The 17915-nt window shown below is 57.4% G+C and overlaps 1 protein-coding gene across 5 annotated transcripts in view; it reads left to right on the forward strand.

Annotated features, from left to right (window-relative positions):
* Window positions 1-17915, forward strand: part of PRKCB (protein kinase C beta) — an 83453-nt gene that overhangs the window by 41595 nt on the left and 23943 nt on the right. For all 5 annotated transcript variants that reach the window (XR_010442062.1, XR_010442063.1, XM_064726299.1 and 2 more), the window contains 7 exons: window positions 541-652; window positions 2196-2324; window positions 8848-9004; window positions 9477-9611; window positions 11300-11396; window positions 13000-13146; window positions 17595-17768. Coding sequence is in view for 3 of the 5 variants with exons in the window: in XM_064726299.1 (XP_064582369.1) it covers window positions 541-652; window positions 2196-2324; window positions 8848-9004; window positions 9477-9611; window positions 11300-11396; window positions 13000-13146; window positions 17595-17768 (951 nt within the window). In the remaining 2 variants the exon portion in view is untranslated. The remainder of the gene's footprint in view (window positions 1-540; window positions 653-2195; window positions 2325-8847; window positions 9005-9476; window positions 9612-11299; window positions 11397-12999; window positions 13147-17594; window positions 17769-17915) is intronic.

Genomic DNA, 17915 nt, shown 5'->3' on the forward strand with positions numbered 1-17915 from the left:
TGCCTGCACAAGGGATCAGCTGGGCTCTGCTGGGTCTGCACCCTCTGCTGCTGGGCAAAAATCTGCCCTTGCTTGTAAGAAAACTCAAAATATTAAAGTGTCCCCTAAGCAGCTTGGATGCCTGTGAGGAGAGGGCTGGCACCAGAGCACAGGAGATGTTCCCTGGGCAGGTTTAATTTAGATGGAATCACAGGTGGCTTTTCCTGCTCTGTGTGGAAGCTGGGCACTGTCCAGCCCTTCTGTTGGTCTGTACCCACCACCTTCACCTGGTGCTTTCCATGCTAAGAGTGAGTTATTGGAAAACAGTGAGTCCCCAGCCAAGGCAGTGCATTGCTTTTCCATTGTTATGGCAACACAGATGAAGAGGAATGAGGCTGGATGCCGGTGCCTGCTGGAAGGGTCCCCACGAGCCGGTGGCAGTTGACTGAAGTGCATCAGCAGCACCTCCAGGGCCAGCTGGCACTGGGAACGGGCACAGCAGGGCTGCCCTGCCAACCCTGGATGCGAGTTCATAATCCTTGTCCTTTGTTTTCCTCCCAGGACCCCCGGAGCAAACACAAATTCAAAATCCACACGTACTCCAGCCCCACCTTCTGTGACCACTGCGGGTCCCTGCTCTACGGGCTCATTCACCAGGGCATGAAATGTGACAGTAAGTGATGATGGGAGGGGGCTTAGGGACCCCGTGGGGGGCTCAGGAGCCCCAGATCCAGGGCTGCAGCCCAGAGCCCGTGCCCTGTGCCAGCAGTGAGGAGCTGCAGGGCTCTGAGTGCCCGAGGGGCACCAGCGGGCACCTCCTCACCCGGTGTGGGCAGTGCCCGGGGCTGCTGCAGGGACGGGGGAGGGCAAGGTGCTGCCTTGGGGGGAACCTCCCTGCATCCCTGTGTACAGCACCCCCACAATCCCTGCTTCAGCAGCATCCCCCAGACTCCTCTCCAGAAGCACCCCCAGAGCAGCATCCCCGCAGCATCCTGCATCCCCTGCATCCTCCCACAGCATCCTGGGGTCCCCTGCATCCCCCACAACATCCCCTGCATCCCCCACAGCATCCTGCATCCCCTGCATCCCCCACAGCATCCTGGGGTCCCCTGCATCCCCCACAACATCCCCTGCATCCCCCACAGCATCCTGGGGTCCCCTGCATCCCCCACAGCATCCCCTGGCATCCCCCTCAGCATCCTGCATCCCCTGCATCCCCCACACATCCTCCTGCATCCCCCACAGCATCCTGCATCCCCTGCATCCCCCCACAGCATCCTGGGGTCCCCTGCATCCCCCACAACATCCCCTGCATCCCCCACAGCATCCTGGGGTCCCCTGCATTCCCCACAACATCTCCTGCATCCCCCACAGCATCCTGCACTCCCCTGCATCCCCTGTAGTCCCCTGCATCCTCCTCAGCACCCTGTGCTCCCTAGCCTCCCCTGCATGCCCCCCTGCATCCTGCACTCCCCGGCCTCCCCTGCATCCCCGCAGCCTCGCCGCTCTCCGCGCTGGCTCCGAGTGACACCCTGTGGCCGTGGCCGGGCGCTGCCGCTCTGCCGGCGCCGCAGCGGGGGAATCGCTGCGCGGGGAGCTCAGCACGGGGGCTGGCGGCGGAGGGAAGGGATGGATCGGTGATTTTCCGAGTTAATCCTGTGTGTTCCTATTTAAGGGGACTGGGACAGGCAGCATGTGCGAGCTGGGCTGCTCCCTGCTCAGGGATGGGGAAGCTTGGCTGTCTGGGAACAGCTTATTCCTTAGAACCTTGGGAACCCTGCCAAGGGGAAGTGAGCTGCTGCAAAATGTAAATACTGATATATGGGTCTCTATAGATAGATAGAGAGCTCTCCGTGCCTCTCTCTGTGTAGGATTTAATGCCCCTTTTGGCTCCTGCTGGATCCAGCTGAGCACCCCGGGGGTGATGGGGGAGAATTTTAATGAGTCAGCAGAGCTGAAGCAGCTGAGTGAGGGCCCAGAGCCCTCTGGGGTCTGTCAGGAAGAGCCCAAAGCCCTCTGGGGTCTGTCGGGCAGGGCCCAGAGCTGCTGGCAGGGGGTTCCTGTGGGCTGTTCCTGAGCCCAGGCTCTGCAGAGCCTCCAGCTGCCCCTGCAGATCCATCTGCCCTGCGTTCACCCCTCGCCTCAGCCCGGTTTGGGAGGGAGGCAGGCTGTCCCTGTGCCCTGCTCACGTGCTGGGCGTGCCCTGTGTCCCCCAGCCTGCATGATGAACGTGCACAAGCGCTGTGTGATGAACGTGCCCAGCCTGTGCGGGACCGACCACACGGAGCGCCGGGGCCGCATCTACATCCGCGCCGACATCGACAAGGACGTGCTCACCGTCGTAGGTACGTGCTGCCAGGGGTGCCAGGGGTGCCAGGAGCGTTGGGGGGTAGGACGGTCGGGATGGATGGAGATGAGAGATCTCTGCAGCCAGGTGGTGGGATTTGGGGTTTATTGCAAAGGGCCTGGGTGTAGGGCCCTGCTGGGATTTGGGGTTTATTGCAAAGGGCCTGGGTGCAGGGCCCTGCTGGGAGCTGCCACAGCTCAGAGCAGGCCCCAAAGAGAGAAAAAGAGGTAAAGAGGATGGGAGAGTGAGGTTCCCATTACAATACAATAAATCTTCTGGTCATGGAATTTGGGGTTTATTGCAAAGGGCCTGGGTGCAGGGCCCTGCTGGGAGCTGCAGCCACAGCTCAGAGCGGGCTGAGAGAAGAGAGGGGGAGAGAGGATGAGAGAGTAAGAGAGCAAAAGCATAAGAGAGTTAAAGGGGTAAGAGAGCGAGGTTCCCATTACAATACAATAAATCTTCTTCTGTGTTGAATATTCTGATTCTCACTAACCAATCTAGTACAAGATACAAATCCTATAGCATTTACATACAGCCTGTAAGAATCACTACATTACCATACTGTGTTACATTTTAAACCCTAAAAACTCCTCTTTGGGCCCCTTCTGCCAAGCTGTAGGGTCTGCTCTGACCCTTGGGCCTGTCTGCAAGCAGAGGGTGTTGTTCCATCAAAAGGGGATCACCTTCAGCCAGCCACACCATTGTTTTCCAGTTGTTCAGTAACTGAGGGATCTCAAAGCTTGCTTTCATTTCAATCTCACTTATAGTTTCCATATTCTCAAAATCTTTTGCAGACAATCATATTTATAAGGCTTTCCTGTTCCATCTTCCCCAGCAGGCTGGGCAGGGGCTCCTGCCCACACGGGACCAGGCAGCCCAGCCAAACTGTCTCGGTTATTCCCAGCTGAGCCAAAGCCAGGGGTGTGGAGTGCCCCGGGTGGGTGGGACCCTGACTGGGACACCCTGGCAGCCCCGGGTCCTCCTCCATGCCCCTGCCCTGGGCTGGCTCTCCCTCAGCCTGGCTCCCACATCCTGGCACAGTCGGGGGAGCTGTGACATCCCAGGTTGGGTCTGTGGGATGGGGGTGGCTCCGTGGTGCTGCTCTGGTGGGTGCTTGTGTCCCCCGAGAGCCAGCAGGGCTGTTCTCAGGAAAAACAGCAAGTTGTTCAAAATGTTAATGAGAAACTGGGAAAAGTTGTGGAGGACTTTATTTTTTGTTGGATTTGTCCTTAAAGGAGAGCCTCAGTGAAGCAGGCAGAGCTATGTTTGCACAAGTCCTGCTTCCCAGGCACCTTCCTGAAAGTTGGACATAGTGATCTTGGAGATCTCCGTGATCTTGGAGGTCTTTTCCAGCCCCATTGATCCTGTGGCTCTCTCCAGCCTCCATCAGATGCCGGTGGGTGCAGATCCCACCCTGCTGCTGGCACCGCGGGCTCCCTGTGCTGTATTCCCACCGCCCCAGGGGCAGGGAGGAGCTCCCAGCCCCGCGCTGTGCAGCTGGATTCCATCTCTTCAGCTGGCTTTGAAAGGCTGGTTTATTTCTGGCCCGTTCTGGAGGTGTTGGTGCAAACGTGTCAGCTGTTGGCTTTTCCAGAAAGGAAGGGAAGCGTGCTGAGCTCTCCAGAGCCGAGTGGGAGTGCTCTGGGAGAGGAGAGCTGGGCACTGGGGAGCCCAGATGGCCCCAGAGCACAGTGGGCACCCAGCCCTGGGGAGATGGAGCCACCCAGGGCTGTGCTGGCACTGCTGGGGAACCAACTGGAGCCCTGGGGTAGCTCTGGGCCCTCACAACAGGGACAGCGAGGGGCTGGAGCATGGCCAGGGAAGGGGAAGGGGCTGCAGAATCCCTGAGGGAGCTGGGAAGGGGCTCAGCCTGGAGAAAAGGGGGATCAGGGGGAATTTCTGGCTCTGCACAGCTCCTGCCAGGAGGGGACAGCCCCAGGTCAGGCTCTGTTCCAGGGAACAGGGACAGGAGCAGAGGGAACGGCCTCAGGCTGGGCCAGGGCAGCTGAGGGTGGATTTTGGGAGAATTTCCTCCTGGAGGGAGTTAAAAGCCTCATGGATGTGGCACTTGGGGACATGGGACAGTGCTGGCCTGGGCAGTGCTGGAGCAGGGGCTGGACTGGATGGACTGAGGGGAATTTCCCGAGCTGAACAATCCCTGCAGGACCTGCCTTGGCAGGGCACAGGGGGCACACTGGGGAGTGGGCAGAGCCAGGCTGCTCTGAGCAGATTGCAGGTGGGAAATGCCCTTTGCAGGCTCCCTGCAGGAATCCCAGCGAGGGCGAGTTCTGTGGGGGACGGGAGGGATGCAGGGGGATGAGTGGGATGCAGGGGATGGATGCAGGGGCTGGAGAGGGACGCAGGGGGGTTGAAAGGGGGATGGATGCAGGGGGATGAGGGGGATACATGCGGATGGATGCAGGGGGCTGGAGAAGGATGCAGGGGGATGAGGAGGATGGAGAGGGATGCAGAGGGATTGAGGGGGATGCAGAGAGGGATGCAGGGGATGGAGTGGGATGCAGGGGAGTTGAAAGGGGGATGGATGCAGGGAGATGAGGGAGATACATGGGGATGGATGCAGGGGGCTGGAGAAGGATGCAGGGGGATGAGGAGGATGGAGAGGGATGCAGAGGGATGGAAAGGATGCAGGACGATGCAGGGGGCTGGAGCAGCCCCTGAGCCCCGCGGGATGTGAGGCAGCACCGTGAGCCCGCCCTGCTCCCACCGCTCGGGAAAGCGGGGCTGCTGCTGCTGCTGCTGGGGCCACGTTCCCCTCTTTCCCCCGGGAATTTGGGGTCCGTGGAGCCGGAGCAGCCGCCGTGCCGCGGGAAGGTGCCCGGTGCCTGCAGGCGGCAGCACGGGCACGGCCAATCCCGCTTCTGCTGTGGAGCTGACAAACCTGCAGGGTGTGCCCGATGCTCCTCAGCTCTGCGCTTTCCTCCTCTCTTACTCTGGGTTTCCCCTTCTCTTTGTAAGTCTGGCCTTTTCCTCTCGGTGGAAAACAGATTTTCACAGAATCATCAAGTGCTGGAATGGTTTGGGATGGGAAGGGACCTTAAAATTCACCTCCAAATCTTGTGGGCAAGGAGATCTTTGGCTAGACCAGGCTGCTCCCTGTGTGTGTGTGTGGAGCAGAGGATGCCCTGTTCTCCTCCCCGTCCCTCAGGGATGTCCCTGTGCCCATGTTCCCGATGTTCCCAGCAGTTCCTGCCCAGCCGAGCCCCCCTGGCAGCCCTGAGCCTCCCTCTTTACTCACCTGATGAGGGAAAACAGTGACCAAAACTGAAACCAATTATGCTGATTAGATAAACGAGCTGGAAGTGCGTTAATTAATAATCACCGGCCCGGGCAGATGCAGCTGTAATGAGTGCTGCGCCTTTCCCATTGTAGGAGCGCGCACAAATACATCCTTACCAGAGCATTAATTAGCTGTTTTAACTCACAGGGTGTTAATGAGAATGCTGGGTGCTCCTGCCCTGGATCCTGGTGCTGTTGGAAGATGAGAGCTGCAACTCAGCCCAAGCTCCATCCCCTCCAAATTCCCAGCAAGAGCTGTGGGATGGAGGGCCAGGAGAGGTGATGGGCTGGGATGAGGGCCTGGAGCTCTGACCCTGCAGGGACCCAGGTTTTGGGAGGGTTTTTAGCAGATCCATGGAATCCTGGAATGGCTTTTTTTAAAGACCATCCAGCACCAAGCCCTTGCCATGGGCAGGAGTAGGTTTGTTGTGGGGCAGGAGTGGGTTTGTTGTGGGCAGAATTGGGTTTGCTGTGGGGCAGGACCAGGTTTCCTGTAGGGCAGCACCGGGTTTGTTGTGGGCTCTCTTTTCATTTCCCATCAGAGGGAACCCCGCGTGGCAGAGCCAGGAAATCTCTCACTGAGGTTTGTTTGTGCAGTGCATCAATCTTGCCTTTTCTTGAAGGCCTGGGAGCTGGGGAAGGGCCCTGCCCTGGTGCCCCCCGTGCCCCCATTGCTCTGGGTGTGTGTCAGACTGATCTGCTCCCACCTTTCCAGGGCCTCGTGGGTGTCTGTGTCTCCCCAAGCTCTGCACTTACAGCTGCCAGAGCCATTCAGAGGTTTTGTCTGAGCTGCTATTGAGAGGCTGCTGCAGACTTTGCAGAGTAAATTCAGGCGTCATTCACCCTGGCACAGAGGTGACAGTGGCAGTGCAGCAGTGTCCCCACACTGTGTGCAGAGCAGGGCACTGCCCCCTGAGCCCCCCACCCCAGACACACCCAGGGCTCACCAGCATCTCCCCCTGAGCATGCCGAGCCCCCAGTGCCATCTCCTTGGCCACACTGGGAGCCCAGAGTGATTTAGGGCTGGCTTTAAACGCGATCATAACATCCTTACTCATCTCTGTTAATAATGATGTTACTGCTTCTTAATGATGCACAGAACTGTCAGGATGTGAGAGGTATAAAACTGTTTTACATCAGATTTAGCTGTCAGATGAATGCCATAAGTGCTGGCGAGGAGCACTGCTCCCCTGCCGTGAGGGATCGCTGTTGTGCCACTCCACGTTTTCATTTTTCCTTCACTCCGTTGTTGGTTTCTGCTTGAAAACTCAGGGAGTTTCTTAAGGTCAAGCAGAAGCATTTCAGGTTTTTTAAATGAATAGATAAAATTATTCCCATTAATGAAATTCTGAGGTCTGCACGCTGAGATAATAACATGAGGTAATCAAATCTCATGCTTCAGGGCATAAACTGATTAACTGCAGGGCCAGGACGGCTTCTCCTGCTCCTTAAAGGGGAGAAGGACAAACAGCAGAGGGCTGTTCATGGGTCTCCAGAGGCTGTGCTGGCTCTGGGACAGTGGCACACGGAGCAGAGTGGCATTGGCTCAGTGTGACATCATTCAGTGAGGCATTGGATTGGTGTGACATCATTCAGTGAGGCATTGGCTCAGTGTGACATCATTCTGTGTCCCCTCCCAGTGCTGCCACCTGTGCCTGGCACTGCCCAGGAGCTGTCCCTGGGGCTCCCAGGTGGGCAGGGACACTGAGAGCACGTTTCCATGCTGGATTTACAGCCAGGGAGGGGACAGGAGGCAGGAGGAGCTCAGGTGGGGCTGTGGGGAGCCCAGGCTCAGCAGGCAATGGGAGCATCATTCCCCATGCCCTGGCAGCACCAAAGGAGCCCCAGAGAGTGGCACTGGGTGGGCTTTAGGGTCCTTCCTGAGCCAAACCACTCCAGGAGTTGGTAATTCTGTGCCAGCATCCCTGCCTGGTGCCACCCTCAGGACAGGAGGGCCAGGGCTGCTGCAGCCACCCCCCAATGTGGATGGATGGAGGGGCAGCCACGCTTCCCACACCTCTGCTGCCTCCCAGGCTGCTTTCAGGGCTGTCACCTTTGATAAATGAGCTCGTTTATAAACACAGAGTTGAATTTTGGCCACGAGTTCGATTCCATGGAGCTGGAGATTGGGCAGTGCTCCGGGAGGACAGCAATAGATGGCAGATTTGGGGGCTTTAATTTGCTTTTCAAAGCTCTCTGGTCCCCAGCCTCATCAGGAATTCCTTGCTGGTCAGCTGGGAACTGGGCAATTGGTTTTACCCTTTTCTCTGAAAGTACCTTGGGCATCCTGTGGTGCTGCACAAACAGCTGGAGTTCCTTCCTCCTCCTCCTCCTCATGGGCTTGGGGGTGCACTGAGCCCCTGTGAGCCCCACAGAGCTGCTGCTGGGTCCTGCTGGGATCCCAGGCTGCTCCCAGCAGGGCAGGACCCTCTGTGCCTGATCCCTGCTCTGCCCCTGCTTACAAACAGCTTTTCCCCAGGTTATGGCTCGGCTCCATCCTGACCCATCAGACTTCCCATCTCTGCTATCTGTGCTCAGCCTGGGGGGAAGATAAGATCCTTCTCCTGGCAGACAGACCTTTTTGGACTTAATCTGGGCGAAGAGACTCAGCTCAGGCTGGCTGTATTTAATTTGCCCAAGCTGCAATCCAATTAGGAGCAGCTGAGTCACCTCAGGTTTGTTCTTCCCGCTCTGCTCCCGCTTCCCGGAGCAGCTGCTGGCCCCAGAGCTGGGCTGTGCTGCCCAGCGGGCAGAGGATGGAGCCCCTGGCATCCCCTGGCACCCCCAGGGCCATGGGGGGCTCCAGGGGGAGCTGGGTGCTGGATGTGGCTGTTCCTGTGCTGCCTTTGGGCTCCTGCTCCCACCTCTCGAGGGGAGCTCCAGCCCCAGGCCCCCACAATTCACTGCAGCTCTGCTTCCCAGGGGCCAGGAGGAAACAAATCAGCTTTAAACTGCTTAAAGCCCAGAGCAAACAACACACCAGCCTGTCAGAAAGTAAAAATAATCTCCTGAGCCGACCCTGCAGCCTCCCCCGTGCACGGGAGCTGCGTGTGCTCGGCGCTGACGGTGTCGCTCCTCATGTAATGCCCATGTCTGCACAGATCCAGCCTAATTCTGCTTTTAATCACTATTTTCACACTTGCTCTTGGCACGCAGGGAAGTTGTCAGTTGTTGGGTATTTTTATAGCTGGAATGCTGAATTTAATCCTTTTTCTCTTCCCCAGTAAGAGATGCTAAAAACCTAGTTCCTATGGACCCTAATGGCTTGTCAGATCCCTACGTGAAGCTTAAGCTAATCCCTGACCCCAAAAACGAAAGCAAACAGAAGACCAAAACTATCAAGTGCTCCCTGAATCCCGAGTGGAACGAGACATTTAAATTGTAAGTACAAGGAAAACGTTTAAATTTGTAATGTGAATTTTCTCACCACCAAGAATTGACGTGGCTTTATTTGCTCTGATTTAATTACTCAGAGGCATTGAGCTGACTCAAGTGAGAAATGATTCCTTTTGTTCCGTGAGGGACACAGAAGCACCCAAAGCTCTGCCCTGACCCTGCTCAGAGCAGAGTGTGTCTGGGCAGGAGCTCTGTGCTCTCTGTGAGGGTCAGGTGTGCCCTGAGATCAGATGTGCCCTGGAAATCAGATGTTGGAGACCCCAGCAGCCCTGGGGACCATCCCTTCCCTTGCACCCTGTCCATGTGGAGCGTGGGGGGCATGGGGTGAGGGAGCAGCTCAGGGTGGAACCATCCCCTTTGCCATCCATCCCCTTTGCCATCCATCCCCTTTGCCATCCATCCCCTTTGCTCACCCCTTTCCCATCCCTTTGCCATCCCTTTCCCTTGTCTCTTGCAGCCAGCTGAAGGAGGCAGACAAGGACAGGAGGTTGTCTGTGGAGATCTGGGACTGGGATCTGACCAGCAGGAACGACTTCATGGGCTCCCTGTCCTTCGGCATCTCGGAGCTGCAGAAGTCCGGCGTGGATGGATGGTGAGATGTCCTGGTTCTGTCACCAGCAGGGGCACAGAGCAGCCCAGGGTGTTTGTGCCTGGGATGGGGCAGCCCCTCAGACCTCACAGCTGCCCTCTGCTCCAGGGACCCTCCCAGCTCCATGGATGGGGCTGCTGAGGGTCACTGCTGCCATGGGGTGTCTGTGTGGCACCAGGGCATGGACTGCCTTTGTGTGACCTCCTCCATGGCCTGGGGGGCTTGGGGAATGCAGAGGAGGAACACAGACAGAAGGCTAAAACATAATAATGAAAACTTATGACTCTCTCCAGAGCCTCGACACAGCTGGCTGTGATTGGTCATTAAGTCAAAACAATTCACACGAAACCAACCAAACAATGACCATAAGGTAAACAATGTCCAAACCACATTCCAAAGCAGCAAAACACAGGAGAAGTGAATCAGATAATTAATGTTTTCATTTTTCTCTGAGGCTTCTCAGCTTCCCAGGAGCAGGAATCCTGGCGAAGGGATTTTTCAGAAAAGGTGACAGTGACATGGTGGCATTGTGCTGGTCACCTGCCAGGCCCTGATGGGGCAGGGCTCTCCCTCTGGAGGCCAGCAGGGAGCTGCTGTCCCTTCCCAGCTCCCAGTCCCTGTCAGGGTGTGTGTGTGTGCCATGCACTGCCAGCTCCCAAAGCCCCTCCCAGCCTGTTAAAAAGCTTGGAAGTGGAGAGATCTAAGTGGTTTTCCTTGTCACAGTGCTGGCTGGATAGCCTGCAGGAGAAGGAGCTGTGATCCATATTTCATACCCAAACAGCTGCAGTTAATGGAGGAGCCAGCTCAGGGCAGAGTCTGGGCAGGCAGGGCTGTCCTGGAGCAGCCCCTGGCATCACACCCAGTTCACCTGGCCTGGGCACACCTGGGCTGTGCCCAGCAGGGTCAAACCCTGCCAGCTGAGTGCAGTTCCCATGATTTCTGACCATTGCTGCTGAAGCTTTCCTCCTCCTTTGTGGAGCATCCTGTCTGTGTGCTCAGGGTGGCAGTGCCAGCCTGGCACGTGCCATGTGCTGTCCTTGTGGGGCAGCTGCTGGAAGGGCGTTGCCCATGCCTGTGCCCGTGGCTGTCGCCTGTCACTACAGGACATGAAAGAACACAAGCTTACACCGCTGTTCTCAAGGTGAAGAAAAAAGGGGACTTTATTTTATGACTCCAACATTTATGGTTTTCTAAAAGTGACAGTGGATTGTAGGGTTACAGTGCCACCTCTCCAATGACACTGGTCAAACCAACAGCTCATCAACTCTCTCCTCCTCCATAAAGGAATGCAAAACAATGAGTTATTTACAGAAAGTGTGTGAGAAAGCCCACTACAAGAATGTCAGCATCAGAAGGCTTAGAAAAATCTTAAAAAACCAGGGTGGCAGTCACCAGAAACATGAGTTTGTGTGTGGGTTTGGGTCAGGAGTGGTTTGGCAGGGACACCAGTGCTCTGTGTGCCCACCACAGCAGGCAGGGGATGCACCCCTCGGGTTGGGGGGTCCCCAGGACACAGAAGGACCCAGAACCATCCCTCTGACCACTGAGGGGCTGGGGCTTGCCCAGGGGAGGGTTTGGGGGCTCTGCTGGCCTGGGAGGGTCCCCTGGGTGCTGTACAGGGAGGCAGAGCTGTGCTGGGGCAGGGGGCTCTGCCTGCCCAGCCCTGAGCTGTGCCCTCTCTGTCCCTGCAGGTTCAAGCTGCTGAGCCAGGAGGAGGGCGAGTATTTCAACGTCCCCGTGCCTCCCGAGGGAGAGGAAGGAAACGAGGAGCTGAGGCAGAAGTTTGAGGTGAGCTGATTTTCCTTGGGCTCAGGGGTGTTCCTCACTGCCTGCCATGCCCACAGGAAGGGGCTCTCCCTGCCAGCTCTTCCCTGGCAGGGCAGGGACGTGGGGCAGGCTCCAGCTGCCCACAGAGGCTCCAAGGAGAAATGTCTGTTTGCTGCCTAATAAGCCATGGCAGCTCTTGCTGAATGATGGATCCAGACCTTGCTGAGTGAGCAGAAATTGGCCATTTCTCAGTGCAGCTGGAGCCTCCACAGAACCCCAGGAATGAGCGTGGTGCATCTGGAGACCCACATGCAATGAGCCTTGCAGAAATGAGAGAGTTGCCCTTATGGTTCTCAGCATGAACTCTGTGATTGCAGCACAGACTGGAGAGTTAGCTCCTGCTCTCCTTTCTCTTTATCTTATTTATACACAACTTTCCTCCTGTGCAGGGACTCAGTGTCAAGGCAGGGAATCCCCCTCAGCTGGGCCATGGCTGGTGCTGGAGTGAGGATGAGGATGAGGAGTGGAGTGTGCTGGGGCCTGGGGCGTGCCGGGGTCACCCCAATGGGTGTGGAAAGCGCCCATTGCTCAGGCTGGCAGTGCAGGAGCTGCTCCCGTGCTCTGAGGGCTGCAGGTGACCTTGAGAGGGGCGTTCTGCAGCCTGGAGCAGCTCGAGAGAAGCAATTAGAGGCAGCAGCAGAGGCTGAGGTTCCCCGGGAGGGGCTGTCTGCAGGGGCTGCCACAGCAGCAGCCAAATGGAGCCGCCGGGGTCGGGTTAATGGAATTTCACGCTAGGCTGAGCCCAGCACAGCCTCACAGTGCTGGGAGTGAGGGGGATAAATCCTGGGAGCCTTTGGGGGAGCAGGATCAGCACAGCCCTGGGCAGGGGGCACCGGCCACTGCTGGGGGCTGGGGTCTAAAAATGGGGCTTCAAAATGGGGCTTTGTGAGCGGCAGCTGTGGTGGCCAGGGGGCAGGAGGGGCTGTGTGTCTGTCTGTCAGGGCAGGAGGGGCTGGCTGTGTGTCTGTCTGTTAAGGAGGCTTTCTGTTCAGGAGGCTTTCTGTTCCAAATGGGTTTGTGGCTTCCTCTGAGATCCCCTCCAGTTTCAGATGCAATCACAGAACGTCTCCAATGGGAGACACCACAGGGCAGCAATGGATGTGGGGCTGGATAAAAGGTCCCATGTTTTACCTTGATGTGTTTATGTTCACCCCTCTTTTTCTGATGGGAAGGGCCAGAGGCAGTTTTTGCCCCAAAAGAGCATCCTTGGGGCTGTTTGCCATGCTCTGGATGGCTGGGCACGGGGCAGGGTGGCAGGGCAGGCTGCAGTGCCCCACTGGCACAGGGACAGGGTGCCAGGGCCACAGGTGATTCCCAGCTCTCTGGCAGAGGCTAACTGGGAAGCAGCAGAGCAGTGCCACATGCCAGGGCTGGTGGCTCCTGCAGAGCCTTTCTTGGTGCTCATCACGCCCATGGAAAAGGCTCCCAAAGCTCAGGGGTGGCTTTTGAGCTGGGAAGAAGCTGCTCAGGTGGGATTTGGGGAGCACTCCCTGGGTTTACAATGCCCACTGTCCCTGCTGCCCCCAGTGATGCTCTCCTCCCTGCCCCATCTCCCCCTCTGCAGAGAGCCAAGATTGGCACGGGCTCCAAGGCTGCGGATGAGAAGACACGAAATGCCATCTCCAAACTGGACAACAACGGCAGCCGGGACCGCATGAAGCTCTCGGACTTCAACTTCCTGATGGTGCTGGGCAAAGGGAGCTTTGGGAAGGTGAGCTTCCCCTGTGTGTGCTCTGAGCACCCATGGGGGCACTGGGAGCACTGAACAGCCCCAGTGGGACTGGGAGCTCTGGTATCACAGCACTGGGAGCCCAGCTTGGCTCCCCTGTGTCCCATAGGGAACCCCATAGGTGTCTGATGACACCACCACAAACTGCATCCTTTTGGGAAGATAAGCTGTGTATTTAAAGCTCTTTTTTATTTGGTTAGGGTTTTCTTCTTCTCTAACAATTACAAGTATATGGGAACGTTTTAATTAACTTCCCAGACCGGTTGTGAGCAGTAACAGAATTTCCTTCTCCTGGTGTTTATGTGACTTGGAGCCTTCATTTTTTTCATTTCACCAATCCCAGATGCACCTGTTGCATTCCACAGCAGCAGATAACCATTGTTTACATTTTGTTCCTGAGGCCTCTCAGCTTCTCAGGAGGAGAAATCCCAAGGAAAGGATTTTTATAAAAGATGTCTGCGGCACCCCCGTGCTGTGGGTTGGCATCCCGGGGTGCAGGACAGCCCTGTGCCCCCTGCCCTGCTGCTCTCTCACAGGAATGGCCCCTGTGCCCCCTCCCCGAGCCCGTGCTGGCATCTGGGGGCTCTGTGCTGTGCCGTGTCCCCGCCGCCTTCTCCCCCTGAATCTGAGCAACATTAGCAAACTCCTCAGCCAGCTCTGCCTTATATAAGGGAAAGTGTGACAGAAACTGTTCCCTGGAACAGCATGTTATAAATATGCTAATTAGCGCTAATTAAAACAGCACGTTGGTTCCTCCGGGTGGCTGCAGCCTCGCCCTCACGTGTGCCTGCACCTCGCCAGGCATCCCTGGGCATCCCGGCACGGGGACACCCAGGTGCCACCGCCCCAGCCCCGCCTCCTGTGCCAACAGAGGTGCCAGATGTGCGGGAGGAGCCTGGCAGGGGTGTCTGGAGCAGGGAGAGCAGCTCCTGGTGTGCCCAGCAGCTGGCTGTGCCCATGGCACTGCCATCCCTCTCCAGGCTGGCACCATGTCCTTCCCTCTCTGGGCTGGCACCTGCTCCTGTGCCTGCTGCCAGTCCCTGCTGGCGGGGAGAGCTCTGGGGCTGCAGCCACAGTGTTGGAGTGAGCTCTGTCTGTCTCTGTTAACCCTTTGGCACCCCCGATGTCCTGCTCAGCGTTCTGCTCTCCCCAGGGTCAGCAGTGCCCACACGCTGCCCTCGGTGGCTGTCCAGTTTGACAAACTTGCTTTCTCTGTGCTCAGAATATCTCCAGTCCTTATGCTGGAGCGTTCCCAAACAAATACTCTATATTGCAGGAATAAATCAAGTTAAATATCAGCTTTTTTCTGCAGCAATAAAAAGTTAAACAGGAATGCAATCTGCTTCCCAGCGCGCGCGCTGGCAGATGGAGATCCCCGAGCCAGGCCTGGGGGTGGAAATGGATGTGCCTGGGAAAAGAGGGGCGTGGGGCTGTGTGCTCTGCCTTGGCACGCTCAGCCTGGCACACAGGTGTCCCTGCTGCCCTGGGGTCCCCGTGGGCTGCCCAGGATGGGGCTGGAGCTGCTCCCACAGAGGGAGGCAGCGCCTGGCACAGCCAGCCTGGGTTTGCTTTGCTGTATTATAAATAGAGGAGAGGGAAATTAGGTGGCTTGCTCATATTTTTGCAGCTGATCAATCTGTGGTGCTCTGGAGCCGTCAGGCTTTTTGGGGTTTGTGTTGTTTGCTGAGCAGGGTGGAGCCTTTGGGCGCTGCAGCTCTGGGCTCCAGGGCAGGGAGGGTTCCCTGGGCTGGGGTGACCTTCAGGCTCTGGAGACTCTCTGGGCTTGGGGGATCCTTCAGGCTCTGAGAGTTCCCTGTGCCAGGGTGAACTCCAGGCTCTGCTCTGGGTGTGACACCTGGCAGCAGGGCAGGGCATGGGCGAGGCTGGGTCCCTGCTCCCCCTGTCCCCCATCCCTGTCCCTGTCCGTGTTTTGGGCTGTGCTAGGGGCACTGGGCTGTTTGGATCTTTGGGGTTTGAGCACCTTCAGACACCAGCAGGAATTCCTTCCTGGAAAGGGTGCTCAGGCACTGGCAGGGGCTGCCCAGGGAGGTTTGGAGTGCCCGTCCCTGCAGGTGCCCAAGGAGTGTTGGGATGTGGCACTCAGAGCTCTGGGGACAAGGTTGGGATCGGGCACAGCTGGGACTCAGTGGGCTGTGAGGGCTTTTCCAGCCTAAGGGTTTTCTGGGGTTCTGTGACACAGATGGGAATCCAGCCCAGCTGTGCCCCAGCAGTGCAACCCTGAGTGGTTTCCAGCCCAGATATGCTGGGATTCTGTGACACAGATGGGAATCCAGCCCAGCTGTGCCCCAGCAGTGCAGCCCTGGGTGGTTTCCAGCCCCACTCACAGCATGGACAGCCCTGAGCAGGTTCTGCATTATGGGGGCACCCCAACCAAGCTGTCCCTGCCTAAAGCAGGGAGCCAGGTCCTCAGCAAGGTCCCTCAGGGCAGAGGCAGCTGCCAAGCTCAGAGGCTCCCTGCTTTAGTCACCTTTCCTCTGACAGGGCTGTGGATGGCAAGGCAGGTCTGTACAGAACTGATATTGTATGTAATGCTCTTACACTCAGGTAACAGGTTTAATTTGCCCTCAAAATACGTTTCTGCAGTGGTTACTGCTTCTTTTCCGCCAATTTTGAGCAACCAAAGCACTTCTGCTTTTGTCACTTAAAATGAGCTCTGGTTTTAGCACCTGTGTGAGGTGCCGTGTAAAGCTCAGTGGGTGTAAAATGGTGATAAATGGAGGCAATGAACCAAGGCAGCTCCATTTGAGCAGAGCCACAGGGGAGGGCAGAGGTGCAGGCACTGTGTGAGGCAGCTGTGTCTGCTGCCCTGGCACAGGAACAGGCACTGCCCTGGGTTGGGAGAGACCTTAGAGATCACCCAGTGCCACCTTGCCCTGGCAGGGACACCACCCACTGTGCCAGGTGCTCCCAGCCCTGTCCAGCCTGGCCTGGGGCACTGCCAGGGGTCCAGGGGCAGCCACAGCTGGTGCCAGTGCCTGAGCCTTGCTGGGTTCCCTCCCACATCACAAGGAGCTGCTCTGGGTACCCAGGGCTCTTCAAGGATGAGCAGGTGAATAAATCCCATCCCAAAGTCCCTGACACCCCCATGGCAGAGCCTTCTCCAGAGCACTTGGCACTGAGGAGCCCCAGTGCCAGTCCAGCTAATCCTGACAAGCAGTGTGCCAAGGACAGCCAGGCTTCCCCTGGAGCTGGGAATGCACCAGAGCTGCTCACAAAGCGCTGTTCCCTGTTCCCTATTCTGTATTCCCTGTGCCCTGTTCCCTGTGCCCTGTTCCCTGCACCCAAACAAGTGGGTGGCACCACAGACCTCACTCCCCAGGCTGTGTCCCCTGCCTTGCCATCCCTGATGCCAGGCTGTGTTCCAGAATGGAATCACAGAGTCACTGAGCTTGGAAAAGCCCTCTGGGACACTGAGTCCCACCCCAGCACTGCCACCCTCTGTCCCCAAGTGCCACACCTGCCATCTGTGAAATCCCTCAGGGTGGCACTGCCCCCTGCCTGGGCAGCCTGTGGAGCTGCAGAGGGCTGGAACACCAGAGGGTTAATTCTGTAAATTCTGTAAATTCTGCTGGCCCTGGTGTCTCTGAAGTCACCCTGAGAGCCACTCATGTGTCCTCTGCCCGTCTGGCCCAGCCTGGAGCACATTTCAGTTCCACCCTATCGATGGTGCCTTCATGTAATTTATTCCCCAAAGCCCCGAGCTGCTGTTCCTGATCCGTGCAGGATCTCTGCCAGCTCCTTCAATGAAGAGCAATTCATTTCCAGCAGCACTCCAGTCTGAGGCCATGAGAGGGTGAGGGAGGGAAAACAGGAACCAAAGGAGGTTTCAGAGAGGGTCTATGTGCTGGCAGCCCAAGGAGCAGCTTAGGCTGTGGAGCCTGTGCTGGGTCAGGCAGGGTTAACTGGTCTGGGTAACAGGTCTGGCTGGGCTGGTGGGGTTAACTGAGGGATTGGCACCAGCAGGAGCAAAGAATCCCATTTACTGCAGTGAATAAACCTGCACTGGGTGGGACTGGGTGGAACTGGGAGGTTGGGTGGGTTCTGCTGGCTGAGAGGTGCCTTGGCTGGGTGATGAACCAGCTCGTGATGGGGTCTGCTCACTGTTGTGGAGGGGGAAACTGAGGCGGAGAAAATCATGGGGTTTTTTATTACCATTCACTAGAGACTAACTCTTTTCCACCTCAAATATTTGCCACCTTGTAATCTGATGGGCTCTGTGCTCAGCCTCTGGACACCCTCCCAGTGCTGGTGTCACCCTGAGGGTGCCAAACCCCTGAGGAGAGCTGGGCAGCTGTGTGTGCTTTGGCCCCTCCTCAGGGCAGCGCCGGGGTGATGGGGCAGCAGCTGGGGCTGTTCCAGCTGGAGGCTCTGCAGCTCCCCGTGTCCCTCAGCGTGCTGTGCCCCTGCAGGTGATGCTGGCAGAGAGGAAGGGCACGGATGAGCTGTATGCTGTGAAGATCCTGAAGAAGGACGTGGTGATCCAGGACGACGACGTGGAGTGCACCATGGTGGAGAAGCGCGTGCTGGCGCTCTCGGGGAAGCCTCCCTTCCTCACCCAGCTGCACTCCTGCTTCCAGACCATGGTAAGGGCTGCTGGGCTGGGCACCCTGAGCACGGGGAGCCTGACACTCTGGGAAATGGATTGGAATGGTGCCCGAGGCCAGGATGGGCAACCTGGGACAGGGGAAGGTGTCCCTGCCCATGGCAGAGGTGGCACTGGGTGGGATTTA

Source organism: Zonotrichia leucophrys, chromosome 14, assembly GCF_028769735.1.
Source record: "Zonotrichia leucophrys gambelii isolate GWCS_2022_RI chromosome 14, RI_Zleu_2.0, whole genome shotgun sequence".
NCBI classification, from domain to species: Eukaryota; Metazoa; Chordata; class Aves; order Passeriformes; family Passerellidae; genus Zonotrichia; species Zonotrichia leucophrys.